The 23400-nt window shown below is 49.7% G+C and overlaps 1 protein-coding gene across 7 annotated transcripts in view; it reads left to right on the top strand.

Annotated features, from left to right (window-relative positions):
* The window catches only part of PIK3CD (phosphatidylinositol-4,5-bisphosphate 3-kinase catalytic subunit delta), a 50579-nt gene that overhangs the window by 17086 nt on the left and 10093 nt on the right, over positions 1 to 23400 (top strand). For 3 of the 7 annotated variants that reach the window (XM_082613008.1, XM_082613013.1, XM_082613014.1), the window contains exons 2-6: positions 5574 to 5692; positions 19378 to 19550; positions 22207 to 22435; positions 22542 to 22771; positions 23190 to 23369. In XM_082613008.1, coding sequence (XP_082469134.1) covers positions 19410 to 19550; positions 22207 to 22435; positions 22542 to 22771; positions 23190 to 23369 — 780 coding nt within the window. In that variant the 5' untranslated portion in view covers positions 5574 to 5692; positions 19378 to 19409. Of the gene's footprint in view, positions 1 to 3642; positions 3801 to 5573; positions 5693 to 19377; positions 19551 to 22206; positions 22436 to 22541; positions 22772 to 23189; positions 23370 to 23400 lie in introns of those variants that run through there. The other 4 variants (XM_082613009.1, XM_082613011.1, XM_082613010.1 and 1 more) reach the window with 4 other exon arrangements.

Here is a 23400-nt window from a genome sequence, read left to right on the forward strand (position 1 = left end):
CAACTGAGCCTGTGAGCCACAACTACTGAACCTGTGCTCTAGAGCCCGTGAGCCACAACTATTGAAGCCTACGTGCCTAGAGCCCGTGCTCCACAAGAGAAGCCACCGCAATGAGAAGCCCGCGCACCGCAAGGAAGAGTAGCCCCTGCTCGCTGCAACTAGAGAAAGCCCTGAGAGCAGCAACGAAGACCCAACGCAGCCAAAAATAAATAAATAAATTAATTAATCTAAAAAAAAAATAAAAGAAAGTTAACCAGGTTTGTTTGCACAGCCTCCTTGGCCCTAAACTCCCTGTCTCTGGTGGTTAGGGATGCCTTCTACCTCCTGGAACAGGGAAGATCCCTTTCACATGGGAGATTTACTTCCTGCTTTTAGGGGATAAAGAAGGTTCAGAGTGTCCTTTGTGCACTGGCTGTTTATCAACTCCTTTTAATTCAAAATAATCAATATGCCAAAGTGGCGTATTTAGGGTTGACACATTCTGACCCCCTGCAATGCTGAGTGCCAGGTTTGAACAGGAAGAGCCAAGCAGAGTTCCAGGAATGGAGCCTGGGATATCGGTGGGCAGCAGAGAGAAGCTGACATTTCATCACAGCAAGCTCACGTGGAAGTATCAGGATGGGGAGAAGAAGGAGTGCCTCATGGAGCAGATCAACTCCCCTATTTTTTTTTTTTTTTTGCGGTACACGGGCCTCTCACTGTTGTGGCCTCTCCCGTTGAGGAGCACAGGCTCCGGACGCGCAGGCTCAGCGGCCATGGCTCACGGGCCCAGCCGCTTCGTGGCATGTGGGATCCTCCCGGGCCGGGGCACGAACCCGCGTCCCCTGCATCGGCAGGCGGACTCTCAACCACTGCGCCACCAGGGAAGCCCCTCAACTCCCCTCTTACAGGTCTGTTGAATGTACCAAGCGTTCTCATGGGTGCGAGCAGAGGCTCTTCGGATTTCTTGCCTCAAGCTCGGGAGCTTATAAAGAGGATCCACTCCTTCTGGCAGTCGCTAGTAGAGGACTGGGAATCGAATTTCCCTATTCTTTCTAACAATGGTGAAACGAATTTATTTATCCACTAAACTAATTTCTTTATACCCTCACTAGTATTTCAAAAAGGACTTAAGATCCCTTAGCTTGGAGCGAGGAGATCAGGAGACTTTGATTTTTCTTCCCTCTCTGCCAGGTTGCTGCATCTCTTTGTGTCTGTTTCCCATCTGTGAGAGCCAACACTTCTGAGTGGTTAGTGTACACACCGGGCACTGTTATAGAGACTTTCCATGTGTCTGTATTAGTTCACTTAATTCTCTCCCAAACAACTGATTACATTATGTATCTTTTGGGAATTTGTCAGTGCAGTTCCAGTACATCTGTGAATACACGCAGGATGACTTCTGTGGCTTTTGCCATTTCAAAGAATCTTGGGTTTTTCTCTTGGCTCCAGAGGAAAATAATACCCCAATTTGAACAGTGCTAATGGGGACCTTGTCTTTGAGCTTGACTTTCAACCAGACCCAGGCTGGAGAGAAAGGAAGTCTTCAGGATAGGGGGCCTGGGGCCGCCTATGGAGATGGGAACAGCCAAAGCCTGTCTGCCCCTTGGAAAATCTCTTTGGTGGCCCGGCCCTGTGGGGTCGTTATCCCTTCCTGGTTGGGGGTTGTTAGGGATACAACCCCTCCCCAGTCAGGATGGCAGTCAGAGAACCCCTCCCAGCCTCTGTCTGCCCATCCAAGGTACAGCTGTGACCCTGAGGCTTATTTTTCATCCTGGGAAACCCCCTTCCTGTGGGTCAAGGGCGGTCCTGCCTCCCCCCACCCCCACGAGGTACCCCTCCCTACCCGGGCTGAGTCGGGGTTCGAGCCGCCAGCGTCCCCGGGAGTGAAGGTGGAGGTGGAGGAAGACAGCCGTTGGAGCCCTAGGTTGGGTGCGGAGCGGTTCCCACCCAGTGGCCAGGCTCCGCCTTCTCCAGAGATGGTCGGCAAAGTGCACAGCCCGCTGCGCTGTGCGGGTAGAGAGTGAGATTGAGTGTGAATGCGCACGAGTGCGTCTGTGTCATTGTGTGTTTACATAGAGTAATTGTGTGTGTGTGTCTTCGGTCTCTGTGTCTGAGTACTTGTGCGGGAGTGTGTGACTTCGTGCGTCATTGTGTGTGTTGATTTACGTAACTGCCCGAGTGCGTGTGTGTGAACGTGCATGCTAGTGTATGTTTTTGTGAGTGTGTCTGTGTGTGACATCCGGGGACGGGATACGGAGGGGGATCCTCCCATCCTGAACCCCCTCTCTCTTCTCCTCGAGGTGGCCGGGGCGCCCGGAACCCCGGCCCTGACAGGGGTGCTGGGGTTGGCGACGCAGAGCTCACAGAGGGTCCCGGGACCTCCCACGGCCGGGCCGCCTGGTCTGCGCATCCCAGGCTTCTTCAACATTCCCGGGAGCTCCTGGCCGAGTTTTTCTCCTGCCCTCTTCGCAGGCTCTAGGCGACGCTGGGGCGGAGGGAGGCTCTTTGGGCTCGGATGGGCGGGCCCTGCCTTGGGCGCCTCACCTGGAACACTGGCTGGAGGCGGAGGCGGAGACGGCGGAGCAATTGGGACCACCGCGGGCTGTGCCTCAGGCCACTTTGTTCTGCCCCACGTCTGCCCCGCCCGGGTGGGACACCCTGGGGTCGCTCTGAACCTCGCACTCCCCCTCCTCCTCTTGCGCTCCACTGTGACATGGGTTGAAGTCCAGCTGTGGACCCGAAAGAACATTCGAGGGGACCTGGGACTTTGCAGGGCAAGAAGGGTGTGGGCCCGGTACCGGTCCAAAATGCTTCCAACGCTAGCTCTGCTGCTAAGAGGCTGTGGGATTGGGTGCGGACGTGTGTGTGTCTGTGTGTGTGAGAGTTCCCTGCCCTCTGAGCTTCGGCTTCATTTACAACCCAAGGGAGAACAGTACCCACTTTACAGTGTGATGCCTGGATAAGGATAAAAACTGGAGCAAAGTGCAGGGGGATGACCGCGCTATTGCACGCACGCTATGCCGGCACGCATAGTTCGTTGTAATGAATAGGTGTGTCGTGAAAGTCCCGGGTTAACCCATTTATTTTCTAAATCCGACATGTGAGGGGAACTCCGACGGAGAGGGAGGCCCAGCGGCTGGGGAACAGCCCGCACACTGGATTTGAGCACAGAGCCAGGGTTGGCCAGTTTCTCGGGTGACTCCGGCTCCCCACAAGTGACACTGGTCCCTGGCCCCGCCCTTTCTGGTGATTCCCTGGGAACCCGGGAGGGGAAAGCAGTTTGGCGGACGACCGGCCCTGGCTCACTTGGCAGGTGGCATTTTCTATCCTCTGGTTACAAGGCAAAAGGGGGGCCAGGGCCAGCGTGCGCAAGCCGTCCGGGGTCCACGGGCGACTGAGGTTCCCGACTCCAGGCGCAACCCCACCCGCCAGCAGGGAGCAGCGGGGGTCCAGGAGAATTTGCAGCGGCGTCCACGAGGCGCGCAGCGGACGCCTGCTCTCCAGAGCTTCGCCTGGCTGGGGCTGTGAGAATTTGCCGACGGTGCCCGCGCCGCCGCTGGCCCCGCCCCAGCCCCGGGGACGCCCCGCCCCCTGGCCCTGCCCGCGTCCGCCCGTTGTCTGGGCCCCGCCCAGGACCGCGCCCCTCCGCGGATGCCCCGCTCACCCGCTCCGCACCGCGGGCCTGCCCTCAGGCCCCCGCGGGCTCCGCGCCGCCGCCCAGAGGCTCGCGCCCTCCCGTCGCTCCGGGACCCGCCCGCCGCGTCCCTTGGGCAACCGTCTCCAGGGAGACCGGGCCCCGCCCCCGGCACCGACACCCGGTACGGAGCCCACCTGTGCGGGCGTCTGCGGGGTCCCAGTGCCCCCCCACACCGCTCACGCCCCGCCACGCCCCGCCCAGCGCCAGGCTTTGTCCGCCTGGGGAGATCCGGGGCCCGGGGGCGCGTGGGGTCTGGAGGAGGAGGCGCGTTCCCAGGGCGGACCGGACCCCGCTGGGGAGGCAGAGGCAGCGGGCCGCTCTCGCGCTGTGATTCTCTGGTGTGGGCTGGTTCATACTCTCCTTTTCTGATCTCATTGCATCCCTTTTATGCCTCCCGGGGGCCGGGAATCCGGGGTGTCCCGCTACCGCCCTAGATGGGAATGAGCAGGGCCCTCAGCCGGGCTCCGGACGAGGACGCACGCCTGTTCGGGGGCAAGCTGTTTACTTGTCAGGGACCGAGCAGTTGCCGCGCGAGCCCTCCCCTCCCCCTGCCCCCGATTCGGGACCGAGCATCCTGCGCTCTGGCCATTCCTAGCGTTGCCTCCCAAAGCTTTGCCCTTGAACCCAGAGGGCTAGAGGGCGGTAGACCCAGCTCTTGAGGTCCCGGCCAGCGTGAGGGCCAGAGCAAAAGACGTCCTCCCTGGCCCCCTCTTGTGAATTCTGTCCCGGCTCCCTATTTCCTGACCTGAATTCCTAAGGACTAATTTTTCTCTTATCTTTCATTCTCTCGGCTCCATCATTCTTTTTGCTTCCTCTTTCCTCGTTTCGAAAGTGCTTTCTCTACGATCCTGTCTCATTTCCCTGTGACTGAGCTGTTGTTTTTTGTTCTCTTGTTAATTAACTCCCTTGGTCAGAATGGAAGTTCTTTCTTTCTTAGCTCTTGTCGCTGACCTCCCTTTTCTCTGGTGACAGTGCTTTGGGAAGTGCCTTGCCATCCTCACCTGGATGCTAAATGGAGAGACCATCCAAGCCCATGTTCCTGGGCTCCTGCAGCAGGGTCCATGGGGTATCCTTCCAGGGATTAGGCTGGCAGCCGGGAGAATTCCAGCTTGGACCTTGGGAAATGTCTTCTTGGAATGACACCTTTTCCAACGGCTTCCTAGGACTGGGCTTTTTGTCTCATGGAGAAACCGGTGGTTTAGGTTTCCTGCTCTTCAGGAGCCCAGTGGGTTCCAGGCAGGAGAATCCTGCTGTGCAGGTAGCTGGGGGAAAGGGGCGGGGGGCAGGTCCTGCTGCTGGAACCCAGCCGCCTGGGCTTCCAGAACTCAGGTGTCTTTCTGTCTCTGGGGTCAGACTATTTCCAGGAGCCGCCCACAGTAGCGAAAGAAGCACCACAGATGCAGTGAGTGGGCCGACCCCTCCCCACACACCCTTCCTTTTCATCTCCAGCAAGCAGGGATGAATCTTCCTTTATGATGCAATTTGGGTCTTGAATGGGGACCTCAAGTTCACAGACCTGATTTTGCAGCCACTGAATGGAACTTGAACCCAGGCTTGACTCAGATCACTTACTTTGCTTTTAAAAACCAAACAAAACAACAAACAACTCTAAAAATGATCTGAGTCATCTGTACGTATATGAATTCCTGCTTCAGGCACTGGAAATGTTCCTGTGGTTTGCTTCAGTACCACCAAAGGGAGCTGGGGGTGGCATTGACACAGATGGTGAAAAAGGCCCATCAAGCACAATGTGACTGGTTTGCAAAAAGGAAACCTTGGTGAAACAGTTGCTTTTGAGCTAAAGTCCTCTAAGAGAATGCACAGAAGTTTTCTGAGACTTTCTCTTCTTAAAGATTTCTTTCTTTCTCTTTCTCTTTCTTTTCTTTTTTTTCAGACAGATAAGGAGCTCAGAGTCAGGCAAGGGCGGAATGACGCTCATTGATCCCAAAGCATCTTTAATCTGCCAGGCAGAGGGACCTTTGCTGCTGGTCTTTCTTGGAACATTCCAGAGAGGTAGGTTGGGCAAAGGAAACAAGTGTGGGGGGGGAAGAAGAGATGTTATTTTGTAGATAGGTTAAGAATTTGAATGGAATCCACCCTCCCTGACTAGCCAAAGGAGAACTTCGCTTAAGGACTAGAATGCTAAAAGGAAGAGAGTGACCCAAATTGGTGCTCAGAGCCTATGAAGGGGGATGTGAACTAGACCCCAGCCAGCTTCCCAAGAGAGGGATGCTGCTACCTGGGAAGGAAGGGATGGCTGTGCTCCCAGGAGCCCTGGAGCCCATTATTAAACTGCAGCATTTGGTATTTGACTTGCTGCGTTCATGATAGAGCTGGGCTGACCTATTTGATGAGAGAAAAATTAAAACCTTCTTCCGAAGGAAGTGGATTGGATTTTCATAACTTGATATTGCTTCTCAAGGAGTCCTTAGTTGGGGACATTCTGTTTCTCTAGAGAGCTGGCAGTCACTGTGTCAGTAAGAGGATGCTCCTTGGAACTTCTGGGACATTAGCTTGGAAGCTGAATGTAGTCCCTTCATTGTGCAAATGAAGAAATTGAGGTCAGAGACTGACACTGACCGAGCCTTGGCTGAACACCTGCCTTTGGTATCTGGGGGTAGCTGGGTATGATTAGCAAGTGTGCAGATTTGTCCCATTTGCAAGCTGTGTGGGTACATATGTATTCTGTGGGTGCACAGCACCATCTTCCTTATACGGTTGCTCGAGCAGCTACTGTCATTTCTGATGGTTCAGGTAGGGCACGAGGTTACATGATGTCATCCTTGGAGGCTTTTCCCCACCCCACCTCATTTTTTCTAGGTCTTCCTCGGTACTTTCCACACTTCTTTGTTAGTGTGGACCTCTTTAAAAAGATCAAAATATTAAGCAGAATTTTAACCTATAAAGCAGATTAAAAGAGTGCCACTGTGGTACAAGTAGAGACTGGCCCAGAACTCCCCCCACTGCGCACCTGTCCTACTCCTGCCACCCTCTGAAGGCCTTGGGGTGCTTCTGTGGAGCCCCAGGACTCCCTGGCACATAGGTGAAAACCATGGATTATGTAGACCTGTGTAGAGGAATTAGTTTCTTTTTCTGCTACACACCTGTTTACACTATCTTGATTTGTGTTTCAGAAGATGCCTTTAAATAATGATTTTTAACCCTCCTACTTTTTGATTTGTAAAGGATACCTATTTACTGTCGAAAGTTTACAGAATACAAAAAAATTACAAGCATCACTCTTCTATAATCCTACCCCCCTCCCGAAAGAACCATTGTTTCCTTGTTGGAGTATCCTCCCTGGAGAGTCTTCTGTGTGTGTATCTTTGGAAACTTGATTTTTATTTCTTGGTAAATATTATCATGAACTTCCACAAAAACATAACTGAATGCATATGTTTATCTCTGCGCTGTTTCAAAAGTCCACTAAAATGAGAGTAGAGGAAGAAAAAGGTATAAATCCTTAAGAAAACAGAAAATGATGATAGAGGGGGAGGGATATGAGCAAAACTTTTGAAAGATGGGAAGCAGGTGGGTGAAAGAAAAGCAAAGCTTAGAATGTTGAATGTCCTGGCTGTGAGGGAAGCAAGCTGGCTTGTACACACGACCCACCAAAGGCTAGAGAATAGGGGCCACAGAGTGTTCCCAACGATGGGGGCGGGGAGCGGGGCTGGAAGCAGGAATATTGGTTTAAAGTGTGTGTTAGAGCCATAGACCCCTCTCTCAGCCCAACGTAGCCAGGCAGCTCCCTCCTCCACCAGCAGAAGATGGCTAGTTTCCTGCAGGCAGTATTGAACCAGAGCAGCAGAAGGCAGGGGAGGCTCTATATTGAGAACTGGAAGATTCAGTGCAAGTTTGCATGCTGAATAGACAGACCCTCTCCTAGCTGGTTCCCGGAACATGGCAGCCTGGCTTCTACCCATCCTCTAGGCAGGGGCCTTGAACTTCTCTCTAAGGAACCCAACCTCATATGAAAAAACGCTACTTCTCAGTGACACCTACCAAGCAACCGGCCCTGCACAAGCACCTTTCAGTGCCTCTCTCTTAAATTTGAATGGGCAGCCTGGATCGTCACATGCCGAATGAGTCCTCTAACATGAAAGACAGAGACCCAGAAGTCATAAACATGGTTTTTTTTTTTTTTAAAAAGGCATATTTATAAAACAATAATAAGCTCTTGGATATCAAAACTAGGATAGTAGAAGTAGAAATTTCAATAGAATAGAGTTAGAAGATTGAACAATGAATTTCTAGAAAGTAAGACAGAAAGACTTGAGGGACGGAAAATAAGAAAGAGAAGATAAGAAAATTAGAGCAGTTTGGGAGGCCCAGTATCCACCTTATAGGAGCTCAAGGGAGAGAAATGGAGAAGGAAAAGTTATTAAACTCCAAGAAAAAAAAAATCTAGAACTCAAGAGTTTGCATTAAGAATCTCTGTGTAGGGCTTCCCTGGTGGCGCAGCGGTTGAGAGTCCGCCTGCCGATGCAGGGGATGCGGGTTTGTGCCCCGGTCCGGGAAGATCCCACATGCCGCAGAGCGGCGGGGCCCGTGAGCCATGGCCGTTGAGCCTGTGCTCCACAACGGGAGAGGCCACAACAGTGAGAGGCCTGCATACCGCAAAAAAAAAAAAAAAAAAAAAAGCATCTCTTTGTAGCACTCAGCCCAACGAATAATAAGATACAGTACATCAGGGACTTCCCCGCTGGTCGAGTGGTAAAGAATCTGCCTTCCAATACAGGGGACGCGGGTTCAATCCCTGGTCAGGGAACTAAGATCCCACATGCCGCGGGGCAACTAAGCACACGCACCACAACTACTGAGCCCGTGCGCTTCAACTAGAGTGCCCGCATGCTGCAACTACAGAGCCCACACGTTCTGGAGCCCACGCGCCACAACTAGAGAGAGAAAACCCACACGCTACAACTAGAGAGAAGCCCATGCACCACAACGAGGAGCCCACGCACCGCAACAAAAAGATTCTGCGTGCCTCAATGAAGACCCAATGCAGCCAAAAATAAAAATAAATAAATAAATATATTTTAAAAAGATACACTACATCAAAGTAAAAGATGTTCTGTGGGACATCAACATGAACTTCCAAAAGTCCAGAGACAGAGAGAAGTTACTAAAAGCCAGCGCAGGGAAAAGGGGACACATATAGAAGATCAGAGCACAGAATGGCATTGGACTTTACAAAATTGACACCAGAAGCTACAAGACAGTGGAGCAACTCTTTCAAATTTCTGAGGGAAATTAATTCCCAACCCAGAATTCTGTAATCATCATTCAAGCAAAATAATAGGATGAAGACATTTTTCAGACATGTAATTTTTCAAAAACTTCACACACACACACACACCCTTTGTATCCTTTTTCAAGGAAGCTACTAGAGGATGTGCTCTACTAAAATGAGCCAGTAAACCAAGAAAGAGGAACAAGTGGCACAATATGCAGTTGTCTCTTGTTTCTCATTTGGTTCAGCCACCAAATGACTTTCTGTATTTCAGCTGTTGTCTTACTTTGAGCCTTGGGAATGGGGAGGGAAAAAAACACCTACCCCACCATGGGAACTGAAAAGTACTCTCTTCCAAGCCTCCCCTGCAGCCAGCACCTGTGATATGGGCTCCACTGATGAAATGTACCTATGTTATATTTTGACAGAGAAGAGAGGGATGAAACGTGTGTTGTTTCCATGGTTATGGTGGTGATAGCGGGGATGGGCTTCAAGGTTGAGTTCTTGGCACAGAAGTGGCAGGGGTACAAAGTAGCACCCAGTACTCAGTGGCAATACCAGCAATTTTGCCATCAGACATGATTCTGTATCATGGAGTCCACATAGTATACTACAGTTATATTTCCTTTCTTGTTCAACTTTTTGTTTTTCCTGGAGTTGATAGTTGCCTCATATTTTTATTTGCTTTGTTTTCAATGTACTAATCACGAATTCTTCCTCAAACTCTCCAACAGAACTATTAAACCCCTCACAATGCACCAAATATGTCAGACAACCTGTCAGCTCCTTCCCTGCTCAATCAGTGAGAGTCAGCTTCTTTACTTGCAACCAAGAACCCTGACTGGTGGAGAGAAGGGAATTCCAATAATGATAGTGAAGAGAAGTTCCAATATCACAGTTGTGCAGCTGGTCTAGAGAGCAACCAGCCCAATTTGGAGCAAGATGGCTGAGGGCCCCAGGAGGAATCTCTAAGAAAAAAATGGAGCTGATGGATTATCTGACATATTTGCCATATTATAAGGATTTTGTAGTGCTGTTAGAGAGTTTGAGGAAGAATTACATATTCACACACAGAAAACAAAGAAAATTAAAAACAAGGCAACTGTAGGAGTAGCAAAAAGTTGAACGAGAAAGGAAACCATAGTATAGTATGTGGCTTAGCTTTGAACAATATTTACATAGTTATAATAATGGAAGAACTAAAGTTTGATTCACAGAAAGTGATCACATAACTATATCCAGGAAATGGGCGAGAGGATCCATGCATGTGTGTATGTGAAGGAAAGCACAAACTCATCTTCTCAGGTAAGAAGTTAAAAGTTGAAGATCAAGAAATATCAGTGTTGGGCTTCCCTGGTGGCGCAGTGGTTGAGAGTCCGCCTGCCGATGCAGGGGATACGGGTTCATGCCCCGTCTGGGAAGATCCCACATGCCGCGGAGCGGCTGGGCCCGTGAGCCATGGCCGCTGAGCCTGCGCGGCCGGAGCCTGTGCTCTGCAACGGGAGAGGCCACAACAGTGAGAGGCCTGCATACCGCAAAAAAAAAAAAAAAAAAAAAAGAAATATCAGTGTAAACCTGTTATTTAGAAATGCAGAGATAAATACCAAAAGATACAACTGAAATTGGGGGTGGTTTGTTTGGATATGGAGGTCAAGGGACTGCTCATTTTTTGCTGCAAGCATTTTAGTTTTAATTAATTTTTAAAATTATGTGCTTGCATAACTTTCACAAATATTAAAATTTAAAAGTCATGAGTATGATGGCCACATCCACCCATAATATAGCTGTTTTCATTTTCTCTATGCTTTCTGAGATGTTTTGTCCACAAACACATGTTGCCATGATAAATATATGTGCATTATTGGTTTCATTTAAGGTGGGGGGTATTTGCAGTGCCGTGTCATTCTAATGACTACATTCACTCTTGTTGTTTGTGTTATCATTTCCTTAGACATTTCTTTATTATTTTTGATTTATGGGTTTCACAGACAATACTACAATCAATATCTTTGTGCATATAGCTTTTTCTTTTTCACTTTTGAATTGCTTCCTTAAGACAGTTTCCAGATTCCCCAAATTACCAGATATGAGACCATGGATCTTTCTCTTGACTTTGCTGTGTAGTATTGAGGGACCCTGCATGGTTGCAGGCCCAAGGCCCCCCTGGGTGCACCATGAACTGAGCATCATAGGAGATCATTGGGATAGAACTTTTGTAGGGTAGTTGGCTCATTTTTTTTTTCTGATGGCAGTAGCAGGAGTCAGTCTCTCTCTCTCTCTTTTTTTCCCATATAGAACAGAATTTCCAAAGACCTACACGTCTCCTTCTCTGATGTCTGTCTTGGTTTTCCCCCACTGAGGATTTTTTTCCTTTTTAAAATATTCAAATTAGAAGTTACTGTCCTATTGAATAATATGGACTCAAAGGAGACACATTTAAAATGGGAGAGAGTGAAAAAAAAAAAGAAGAAGGAAAAAAAAAGAAGAAATGAGGGAGGCAGAAGTGGGTAGACTAGGAAACCAGGGAATAAGGTAGTTCATGTCCTCAGCTTACCTTCCAAGCAGATATTGGGATGCCTTCTTCTGCACGGTGTCACATGACTTTGTTATTTTGTCCAATCCCATCCTTCACCCCTCTGACCTCTTTTTCTCCAGGTGGCAGGAGCTGGGGTGTCAGACAGCCCTCCAAACAAGCCCATCCCTCCTCTTCCTGGGATGGTCTTCAGGATGTCCTACTTGCCTGGACTAAAAAAAAAAACAAACAAAAAAAAGAAAGAAAAAGAAAGCATTTGTATCTTGGAAGAATAGCACATCTATCCTAAAACTGTACCTGTTGAGGGCCCTGGGCCATGCAGTTCCCTCTGGCCTATGGCTTCATTCTCTTCAAGAAGGTGAAGGCTGCAGGCTTCAAGGCTGGGCTGCTGGGATGCCCGTTCCTCAGCTCCTTAAGAGCAGAGGATTGGGGTGTTTCGTGGCCTGTAGGGCCCAACCCCTTCCCTCATTCATCTGCTCTGCCAGCTCTGACCTGGGGCCCTGGCCTCATCGCTTTCCCCGCTCCATTCTTGCCTCCCTTCCTTCCATTTTCCTCACAGCAGCCAAAGCGGTCTTCTTCGTAAAGTGTAAAATCAGGCCATCTCCGTCCCCTGCTTAAAACCCCCCAGTGACTTCCCACTGCAGTGGTGACAAAGCCTGGCTCCTCACCGAGGCTCCAAGGCCCTGCAGGATCAGCCACATTGTCTCTCCCCAGTCTCCCCTTCTGCTGTGACTCCCATTACCTGGTCTTCTGCCTCAGGGCCTTTGCACTTCCCGTTCCAGCTGCCTGGAACCCTATTTCATAGATCTTTCCTGGATCCTTCTCGTCATTTGGGCCTCATCTGCCATATCTCACCTGAGGACCCTTACCTGACCTGCCCTCCAAAGGAGGTGCTCCCTGCAAACCTGTTTTATCACATTCTAATCCTATACTCTCTGAAATCATCTTGTTTATTCAGTTGTTTCTTATTTTATTTTTTTTGTCTTTTCCCGTTAGACTAAAAACTCTGTAAGAGCGGGGATGGTGCCTGTCCCATTCCCTGATGGACACATAGAAGGCGATCAAATAAATATTTGCTGAATGAATGAATGAGCGAGTGAATGAATGAATAGGACTTGGGACCTTCAGCCATCTGGGTCAAGGAAGGGCCCCTCATTCTTTTTCCTGAGGGTCTCCAGGAGGATGTGGTGGTTGAAGGATCTCCTGGCAGCCAGAGCAGAGTGGTGGTTTCTGGAAAGCTCCTTCGGGGTAAACATCCAGGAGATTCACCAGGTGGTGGCCCCTCCAGGTAAAGCATCTTCCACTCTGCTTCTGAAGCGCTCACTTGCTCTCACTTTCCACCTAAGTTGGGCAACAGGAAAAGTGTCCATTTCATTCTCCGTGGGAGACTGACTGGAAACAACACTTGATTAGAAGGACTTTTTGAGGCTGAGAAGTCCTGAAAATAAACCCAGGTCAAGAGGCCCAGTGTGAACTCTGCTCTGTTCAGCGTGATGTGGAAGGCCGGCCCCTGTGGCCCCCTGCCCCTTGTCACGTGGCTGCTGGGCTCGCATCCTCCCAGCCTGGGTGGACGGTAGATACTTAGACTGTGTGCGTAACTACCTTCTACAACTTTCTGTGACTGAGGCTCCTTCCCTTGGGCTAACTAGGTTGTAACTTTGGGCTCTGAGATCCAGGCATTTTGTCCTCAGGTTGAGGACGTGAACATCTCTCTCTCTATGCAGGTTCATAGGAGCCGTCCAGGGGGACCTCTAGACTCTTGCTTTAGAACACCATCTGAAGGTACAGGGCATGTTTTGCCCAGGGCATCCCCTCAGGGAGGAGGATGTTTATCGCTCAGACAAGCAAGACACAACTTCCCTTCTTTTCCCACTGCCTGTCCCCTGCTGAGAGTGACTCATGTGTTCCCTTGGGAAGCTGTTCCCCAGGATATGTGATGGTTCCCCAGGCACCAAAAAGCCTGTCTTTACATTGACAAAGGCTGGGCAGCATCTCCCGGTCAGTGTGTCAACCACATTTGTGACGGCCACTGGAAAGAGGCAGAAGTCTAACAGACTCGGGAGACGCCAGCTCAGAGCTCCCAAATGGTGGAGTTTCAACAGGAATGAAAGGGAGCCTTCGGCAGTCCCAAGCTTGGGACAAGCCATCAGCCAGCTGGTCTGCCAGCCCAGGGGGACTATATGGGCTGCAAGGTCACTCCTAGTCCCGAAGAAGCATTTGTGGGATTCTACATCTGGGATTCTACACCCCTTGCTTGCCCTTTTCCCTTAGAAATAACTTGGGGCCCCCTGAGGCGTTCCCTGCTGCCAGTGGGGGAGGATGGTGGCGGCAGATGTCCTTTTATCAAAATCTTTAGAGAAACTCCTCTGCCGGCCGCTCAGGACTCAGGAGGTCAGACCCCTCAGACCTTCACAGCTGAGAAACTGTTCTTCAACCTCAGGCCAGAGAAGGTGCATCTACCTGGGAATGTCTAGGAACAGCTCGCAGAGGGCTGGTGACAGAGACACACACACACACACACACACACACACCCCAGCCAGGATGACTCTGCTGCCGCGCAGCTGTTCTGTGGATTGTGCGGGCCGGAAGTGGGAAGATGAAAGGAGGAAAGCTCCTTGCCCAGTTTTCTTGACTATTTTATTAACGATTCAGACGTGGACGGACAGAGGAAGCCTCTCTCGAGATTCTGGATGACAGTGAGAAGGATTGTTCATGGTTCTTCTTTGGTCCATCCCACTTCAGTGCCTTGAGGGTGGTCGTGCCCCTTACTTACCTTCCTGGCCCCGTGGCTCCACATCTGTGTGCAGTCTACTGATCCCAAGTGATATCTCTGTGGCCCCTAAGAGCTCTCCCCTGAGCTCCAAACTGGGACGTTGCCCCTTGGCTCTCTCCGTTGGGATGTTCAGTAAGCAGCTCAGATCCAGTATGTCTGAAATGGAGCTCCTGCTGTTTCAATTCCCTGCCAATCTGTTTCTCCCTTCCACTTTCCCATCTCAGTAAATATCCACCAGCCGTGCAGTCTCCCAAGCCCAAACCGGCCTGTCATCCTTGCTCCTTCCCTCACTGTCCCCCATCTGACCCCCCCACCCCGCACCACGCACCCCGCCACCAGCTCGTAGATATACCTTGATTCCCTCCCTCTCCAGTTCCATCTCCTCCTCCTGGGTCAAGCCACAGTCATCCGTGGCACGAGCTGCCCTACATTCTCGCCTGCGTGCTTGCAACCCTCCAGCATCATTTCAGATGCAAATAGGATCTGGTGGCTCCCTTTCCTAAAACGCTCTAGGGCTGTGCGCTCACTGCATCGCTCCTAGAGTGAAAGCCAGGTGCGTCCCCTGTAAAGGCTCTGCGGGCCTGGTCCCTGCTGACCTCCTCAGCCCATCTCATCCCCCACCCTCCCCTACGCTCCAGCGGCAAGGGCCCGCCGTCTGTCGGCTCAGGACGTGATGGCTCACCCTGGCCCTCTGCCCCAGTGTCCTCCCCTCAGAGGGGCCTTTCTCGGCCTCCCTATATGCAGTAGCGCCTCCTGCTGTCCTCCATCACGTGGTCACTAGACACTGTCCTTCACCGCATTGATACAGCGCGGGAGCATCCCTCTCGTCTACTGTGTCTCCCCTACTCCCTTCTGGGGAGGGACCTTCTGTCTCATTCACCACTGTGTTCACAGCGCCTCGCACGATTCCTGGCACTTAATAAATACTAGTCGAATAAACTAAAATATCTCAGGCTAAGTGATACATACACAATGTCAAATCCAATAATACATGAGTGCTGATTATTTCCATGAGATGAAACTACCAAGAATAATTGTGAGTTCCTACATTTAGATTCAGGAAGTTAGTGTCCCTGTACAGACTGGGAGATCCTGGCTTACTGTGAGAAATATCTGGAGGGTTGGCAGCCAGCAAACTTGGTGATGTGGCCACCAAAGAACTTTCGGTGGGAAGGGGAGGCGGGGGAGGGGAGCCTGATACACTTTTAGGCCAAACAAATGGGAGTTTGGTGACTAGAACATTCTTCTACAGTTGGCCTGCTGGGCCCCATCTGGAGCATCTTGTTTTCTTGGAGTGCCAAACTTTGGCAAAAGAGTCTAAATCTGTTCTGTAGGGAGAACAGGTGTTGGGGCCACCATCCTGCAGGAGAACCATCAGATAACAACTCCATGTGCCTCTAGGTGGCAGCACAAAGGACGGGGCTGGCTCTTCGGGGTGGGCCAGTGTCCAAGGGAAGAAATTTCTAACACTAGAAGCTTCCAAAAATGGAATGTGCTGCTCTATTAATGGAGATAAATACTTTCAGCTGCAAGTGACAGAAAATCCAACTCAAACTGCTCTAAGTTAACAACAAAAAGGCGGGGCTGGGGCGGATTTTTTGGCTGATAGGACTGAAATTTCTAGGGGTAGAGTGTAGCTTCAGGCATGGCTGGATCCAGGGAGTCAAAGGCTGTCCTCAGGATCCTGCTTCACTTTCCATACTGAGCTCTGCTTTCCTCCACGTTGGTCCTTTCTCAGGTTCCACCCCTCAGAGCAGCGGGTGGTCACCAGCAGCTCTTGGTAGATATTCTATCTTTTCTGTTCTCCCAGGAGAAAGTCCCCAAAGAAGTCCAGATGTCAAAACCCATGGGATTGACTAGATAGTCACATGTCCATCCTAGAATCACTGTAGCCAGAGAAGTACGGCAATTGGCTGGGGCTACATCCCGTTCCTGCTTCCAACCCAGTCCCTGTGGCCAGGGGAAATGCAGGGCTCTGATAGGCTGGGCCTGGGTCTCAGGCCACTCAGGGAGCCAGGAGAGAAGTCAACCCATCTGAGCCACTTGGACTGAGGGTGGAATGAGTTTGTGGAAGGTCCCCAGCTCCCAGATCAAGAAACCGAAAGTTACCAGCACCCCTGTGCCGCTTTCCCCCAGGGTAAACTGCCTTCCACCCGAGGTAACCCCTATCTCTTCTTCTGCCAGTGCTTGTTCTCCATATAAATGGGATCTTGAGCACATACTCTTTTGTGCCTGACCTCTTTCTCTCAGCTTTATATGTGTGAGATTCATTAATATTGTTGAATTTATAGATCATCCACTCTCACTGCTAATACAACATTCCATCGGGAGAGGAAACCACAGTTTATTTTTCCATTCTACTGCTGATGAGCACTTGGGAAGTTTGGGGACTATTATGAATAGCGATGCTATACTCTTTTATGCTGCTTCTGGCGCACCTGTGCTGGCATTTCTGGTGAGTGTATCCCTAGAAGTGGAATTAATTGCTGGGTCATAGGGCATATGTGTTCACCTTTAGTAGATACTGCTAAACAGTTTTCCAAAGTGGTTGTACCAATCCGCATTCTTGGAGCAGTTCTAAAGCCTCGGGATTAGCTGACATCTGTGTCCCATACATACTGAGAGTGACAGGTCTGGGCTTCACGGAGAGTTGGGGCTTGTTAGCAGCTGCATCCTGGGTCCTGGGCCCACAAAGAGGGAAGGAGTTCCCATCTTTCTCCTGTCCCCTCTCTGGCATTTGATTCTGTCTTGCCCACACTATCCTGAGTCTTCCTCTTTTAGGAATGAGTTTTTAACATCAAAGTGTTTCCCTGCATCCCAGATGGATGAGTGTAGTCGAAGGCTTCATTTCCACAGCGCTGAGGTAGCCCCATCCACCCCTTTGGCTAGAGTCCTGGGGAGTTCCTGCTGCATGTGCTCATCTTAGCCTCAGGACTGAGTGGCCAAAGATGCCTTCCTGAGCTTGGCCAAAGCATTGTAAATGGATTTTCCAGAATTCCTGACTGTCCTCCACATTTTGAGTCAAAAAAAAAAGCCTTTGGCCTGGCCATTCTCAGAAAGAGGAACCCAAAGTAGGATGTGGTTTTATAATCAGAGGAAGTGGATCCCAGCAGTGGTAACATGGTAGCACAGGGTAACATGCTGCCCTGCTGCTCAGAGCAGCTTCTGCATCTAACTAAGGGTGAGGCCTGGAGCCAGCTGGCAGAGCCACCAGAAGAACATCTCTCTTAAACTAAACACTTCCTTTCAACTATTTTTAAAAGTCACTTAAATCTCGGAGGATGTGACCCTAGGGTAAGGAAGTATTTGTCTAAAGAATAAAAATGATAAAACATGAAGGAAAAAGATTTGCCTACATCAACATTCAAAACTTCTGCTCCTTAAAAAGACACATAAAAAAAGTGAAAAGATAACTCAAATCAGATATCACCAACTCACTCAAGCAACAAAAGAACTGAATCTAGAGAATGTAAGAAACCCTGCAAAGCAGTAAGAAAAAGACAGCCCCACAGAAAAAAAATGGGCAAAGTTTATAAGCTGGATATTTGCAGAAGGTAAACATTTTATGGATAATCAGAGAAATGCAAGTTAAAACGAGAGCATTTTGCGCCCACCAGATTGGTAGAAATGAGTAAATTTGACAGTACCAAGTGCTGGCAAAGATGCGGAGATTAAAAAGTTAAGGATGTGGTTATATCTGTTGTAGGTTATACTTATGATCTGACAATGCCACTCTTAGGCATATACCCTCCACCTGCACTGCCCAGTATTGCAGCCACCAGCCACATGTATTTCTTGAGCACTTGAAATGTGGACAGTATGATTGAGGAATGGGATTTTTAAACATTTAATTTAATTTTAATTCATTTAAATGTAAGAATTCATACTCGATTTGGTTATTGGAAAACTTTTAAGTATATTTGGAACAACTTGAGTCTGTGAACCTACTTTTTTAACATGTTAATTGTATGAAATCTACATAAGATGAAATACTTCTGATGAATACCTAGCGTCCGAATTGTCCTGTAAGTGTAAAATACACACCAGATTTCAAAGACTTAACACCAAAAAAATGTAAAATATCTTGTAATTTTTCTGTACTGACAACATTGAAATGACCATAGTTTGGATCTATTGAATTAAATAAAATAGATTACTAACTGAATTTTATCTGTGTCTTTTTACTTTTTAAAAATGTGGCTACTGGTAACTTTGACATGACACGTGTGGCTCACATTATATTTCTCTTAGACAGTGTTCACCAAGACTCTCACTTGTACACAAGGAGATGTGTGCAAGAATATACGTTGCAGCATCATTTGTAATAACCAAAATGAGTAGACACAAACCTTGAGGTTCCTTAACAAGAGAGGGGGGTAAATAAATTGTGGTTTATTTACACAGTGAAATATCTCCGAAGAGTTAAAATGAATGAACTAGAGCTACGTGTATCAGCATGGATAAATCTAGATTGCAGCGTTGAGTGGCAAAAACAAGTGCAGAAGACCCACTAATCATACAATGCTTTAAAGCATAGAAAAATATTAGGAGTTGTTTGTGGACACATTTTAGTATAATAAAAGGATAAAAACATGCATGGAAACTATAAACAACCAGAATCCAGGTGGTGGTAACCCTGAGTGGGAGAGAGACTCAAAGACCTCTTATTGTGTCTGTAACATTTTGTTACTTACCGGGCAGTGGGTTTGGTATGGCTGAGATATTTCAACAGCTTGTTTGATGGCTAAAGCCATTTTCAAGCCATTTGGTTTCTGGTCAAAAAGTTTCAAAGAACTTCAGCCTTCGATCCCTCTCCAGTCTGGGGTTGTCTGCCCAGTGATCCTGCCATTTTCCATCTTTGCTGGCTGGTGGCCATGGTGAGGTCTCCCACGTGTGTGTGTTCCTGAGAAAAAATGATTTGGCATGGGTTTGTTGGTGGTTTAAACTGGGGGCACCGCCATGAATGGTGCAGACGGAGTGCCTGCAGCTCAGCCTAGACAGTGACCTGGGCAGCAGGAGCCACAAGCCACCTCCCGGCTGGGACTCCATCCCAAGCTCCCTGCTGACAAAAGTCCTGAAATCCTGTTTTCCAAAGGATCCTATGAAAGGACTCACCCAGCACACCTTAGGGCCTCACTTTGCCTTTGCTTCCTTTTCAGGACGATTGGTATCCGAGAATTAAAAGAGCAGGATGCCCCCCGGGGTTGACTGCCCCATGGAATTCTGGACCAAGGAGGAGAATCAGAGCGTGGCCGTTGATTTCTTGCTGCCCACGGGGGTCTATCTGAACTTCCCTGTGTCCCGAAATGCCAACCTCAGCACCATCAAGAAGGTACGATCTTGACCTTAAAACTAGTTCTCAGAGCTTGGAACTCAGAGAAGCAGACAGATGGGCTCTTGCAACTCTCAGATTTGAGATCCTCAGCTATGAATTTTAAAAGATATGGTGGGGGGGGGCTTCCCTAGTGGCACAGTGGTTAAGAATCCGCCTGCCAATGCAGGGGACATGGGTTCGAGCCCTGGTCCAGGAAGATCCCACATGCCGTGGAGCAGCTAAGCCCGTGCGCACAACTACTGAGCCTGAGCTCTAGAGCCTGCGAGTCACAACTACTGAAGCCTGCGCACCTAGAGCCCGTGCTCCGCAACAAGAGAAGCCACCGCAATGAGAAGCATGCGCACCGCAACGAAGAGTAGCCCCCACTCGTGGCAACTAGAGAAAGCCCGCACACAGCAACGAAGACCCAACACAGCCAAAAACCTTAAAGAATAAAATATATAATAAACCAAGTAAATTAAAAAAAAAAAAGATATGGGAATTCCCTGGAAGTTCAGTGGTTAGGACTCCACGCTTTCACTGCCCGGGCCCCAGGTTCAAGCCCTGGTCAGGGAACTAAGATCCCGCAAGCAGTGTGGTGTGGCCAAAAAAAAAAAAAAAAAATTAAAAGATAAAAATAATGTCCAAGAATTGTTTAAAAACTCACAGTTGAAATCCACCTAGTTTTCCAAATTCAGCTCCCGCCTTTATCATGGCACGTTTACCCTCCCTAGATTCCTGTGAAGGCTTCAGGGTGCTGGTTCCCATGGTGGCCTTTCATTCTCTCCATGACTGTGCCATCACGTTTGAAACCACACCCCATCCATGGCCGCTTGAGTTTTACCGGTCTTTTGTCTTCAGAGCTGTCATCATAGTCAACATCATCTTTGGAAATGGTTTTTGGCTTTGTTGAATAATTTTCAGCGTGGATTACTGAGTCAAAGGATGAAATATCTGGATGGTATTTGGTAGATCTTGTCTTGTGACCTTTCAAAGGGCTTATCCCGCTTGCAAAGTGTGGGATTTAATGGGTCATGGCAGAGGACAAGGCCTTAGCCCTGAATTTGAAAAGCTATACTTGGAAGCAGAAAAAAAGGAGAGAAGCAATGGACCATCCTTGAGTTTTGTTTTGTTTTGTTTTGTGTTTTAATCTTCCCTTCCTGGGTGTTTCTTTAAAAATGAAATTTCTTTTTTTCCATTTCAAAAGTACTATGGACACATTGAAATTTAGGAGAATAAGAAAAAGTAGAAGGAAAAAATTACCCATGATCCAGCCATATGAGACAACCACGGTTAACACTTTGGCTGTTTCTTATTTTCTTTTCTATGTAGTGTTTTTTTTGTGATAGTTCTGATTATGAATTTTTATATCTTTTTTCTGAGTTAACATTATAACATCCTTTTCATGTTATTAACCTTGTGTAAATATCATTTTAATCTTTTTTTTTTTGCTTACAGGGCTCTACATGCATATTATTAAAATTCCAAATACCACAGAAATATAAAACACATTGGTCTTAGCAGTCTCACCTCATATCCCAGTTCAATTGCAATTTCTTTTTTTTTTTTAAGATTTCTTTTTCTTTTTTCTGATGTGGACCATTTTTAAAGTCTTTGTTGAATTTGTTACAGTATTGCTTCTGTTTTTATGTTTTTTGTTTTTTGGTCAAGAGGCATGTGGGATCTTAGTTCCCCGACCAGGGATCGAACCCACCCCCTGCATCAGAAGGCCAAGTGTTAACCACTGGACCGTCAGGGAAGTCCCCAGTTTCAATTTCTTAATACTTTAATTTATACCAGGGACCAGACAGTTAATATTCTAGGCTTTGCTGGTCATATGGTGTTTGTCACAACTACTCAACTCTGCCCTTGTAGGGCTGAAGCAGCCATAGACGGTGTGTAAGTGAATGGGTGTGTCTGTCTTCCAGTAACTTGGCAGACTGTAGCTTGCAGTAGTTAATACGTTTATCATCGTTTTTATGGGAATGGGCTTGAATTACAACTGCTGTTCTACAGCTTGGGGTCTTTTCCCACTTAATGCTGTATCTGGGAGCCCTGTGTGCATTGGTACAGGTATCCTTAGATTCTGGGTCACACGCCCGTGCTATCCCTTTGCATTGATGGACCGTAATTATCCATCCCCCGTGGAAGAAAAATAGAGCTGTTCTCTCCTTTTCCATCTTCTCTGTGACTCAGCAGTGAGCACCTTGGCACTAACACTTGGCGCCCCCGTGGCGCTCCTGTGATCCCTGGGGACTCCTCACCCCGAGGCCACACACTGGACGCAGCCCACAGAGGCGTTTATGTCCCCCTCGGTGTGTGAAACTTTTCTGAATTACTTGCCACCATTTAAAGACCAGGGTGATGAACCAGGAACGATTAGCTGGGTGCCTGGAGGTCAAGTCTGGCTGGCCATCTCTCAGGGTAGCCTACAGGGGAGACGGTAGGACCCACCGCTCCGCTCCAGATTTAGCGCCTACCTGGCCCCCTTCATAGAAGGGCAGGACGGAGACTGCCGGTGACCCTGTGGTCAATGCTCAAGGGATGGAGAGTGTAGTGGTCCCCTGCCTTTGCCGCCTTGTCAGGGTCGTGAGACCAGCCTCCACCCGCCTCCCGGCTCCCTGTGGCCCCGCCCACCTTAGGGAAGGAGCTGACCGGCCACTTTCCCTCCCAGGTGTTGTGGCACCGAGCCCAGTATGAGCCGCTCTTCCACATGCTCAGTGACCCCGAGGCCTACGTGTTCACCTGCGTCAACCAGACCGCGGAGCAGCAGGAGCTGGAGGACGAGCAGCGGCGGCTGTGCGACATCCAGCCCTTCCTGCCCGTCCTGCGCCTGGTGGCCCGCGAGGGTGACCGGGTGAAGAAGCTCATCAACTCGCAGATCAGCTTGCTCATCGGCAAAGGTGCCCTGCTGAGGCCAGGCCGTCCTACCTCCTGCTGGGCCTGCCCCCTGCCCCCGCCCCGCCCCGCCCCCGAGCCCCACGCTGACCCGGCTCCCCTCCCCCTCAGGCCTCCACGAGTTTGACTCCTTGCAAGACCCGGAGGTGAATGACTTCCGAGCCAAGATGCGCCAGTTCTGCGAGGAGGTGGCCGCGCACCGGCAGCAGCTGGGCTGGGAGGCCTGGCTGCAGTACAGCTTCCCCCTGCAGCTGGAGCCCTCGGCGCGGAGCTGGGGGCCGGGCACCCTGCGCGTCCCCAACCGGGCCCTGCTCGTCAACGTCAAGTTCGAGGGCAGCGAGGTGAGCGGTGGCTCACGCCGGCCCGTGTGCTGCATGCAGGCTGCCGTGTCCACGGGGGACACTTCCCCTGAGAGACTCCCGGTCACCCACCAGCCTCCCCAGTTGATCCTCCTCCCAGCAACATCGGGTGGTATTTGTAGGGTATCCATTGCATACGAGGGGCTTGGCCAAACGTCCCACCAGACGAGTTCCACAAGGCAGAGTGACCAAGAGGCTTTGGTCCTTGGTCCACTCACGCATCCAACAGGTATTTCCTGGTGTCGGCCATGTGCCGTCATCAGAGCCTGCCGTCGTGGAGCTCACGTTCAAGGGGCAGGGGGCGCCTAATACTTGCAGATGGGCCAGCCCACCCCCTGTGCCACAGAACCCCGTGGGCTCTTCGCAGGCATGGAGGGCTGACCCTCCCTCCTCCCCCTAGGAGAGCTTCACCTTCCAGGTGTCCACCAAGGATGTGCCCCTGGCACTGATGGCCTGCGCGCTCCGGAAGAAGGCCACGGTGTTCCGGCAGCCACTGGTGGAGCAGCCCGAGGACTACACGCTGCAGGTGAACGGGAAGCACGAGTACCTGTACGGCAGCTACCCCCTCTGCCAGTTCCAGGTGAGGGCTGCGGTCCGGGAGGGGCTCCTGG

Source organism: Mesoplodon mirus (assembly GCF_964341445.2).
Source record: "Mesoplodon mirus genome assembly, chromosome: 3".
In the NCBI taxonomy this organism is placed as follows: domain Eukaryota; kingdom Metazoa; phylum Chordata; class Mammalia; order Artiodactyla; family Ziphiidae; genus Mesoplodon; species Mesoplodon mirus.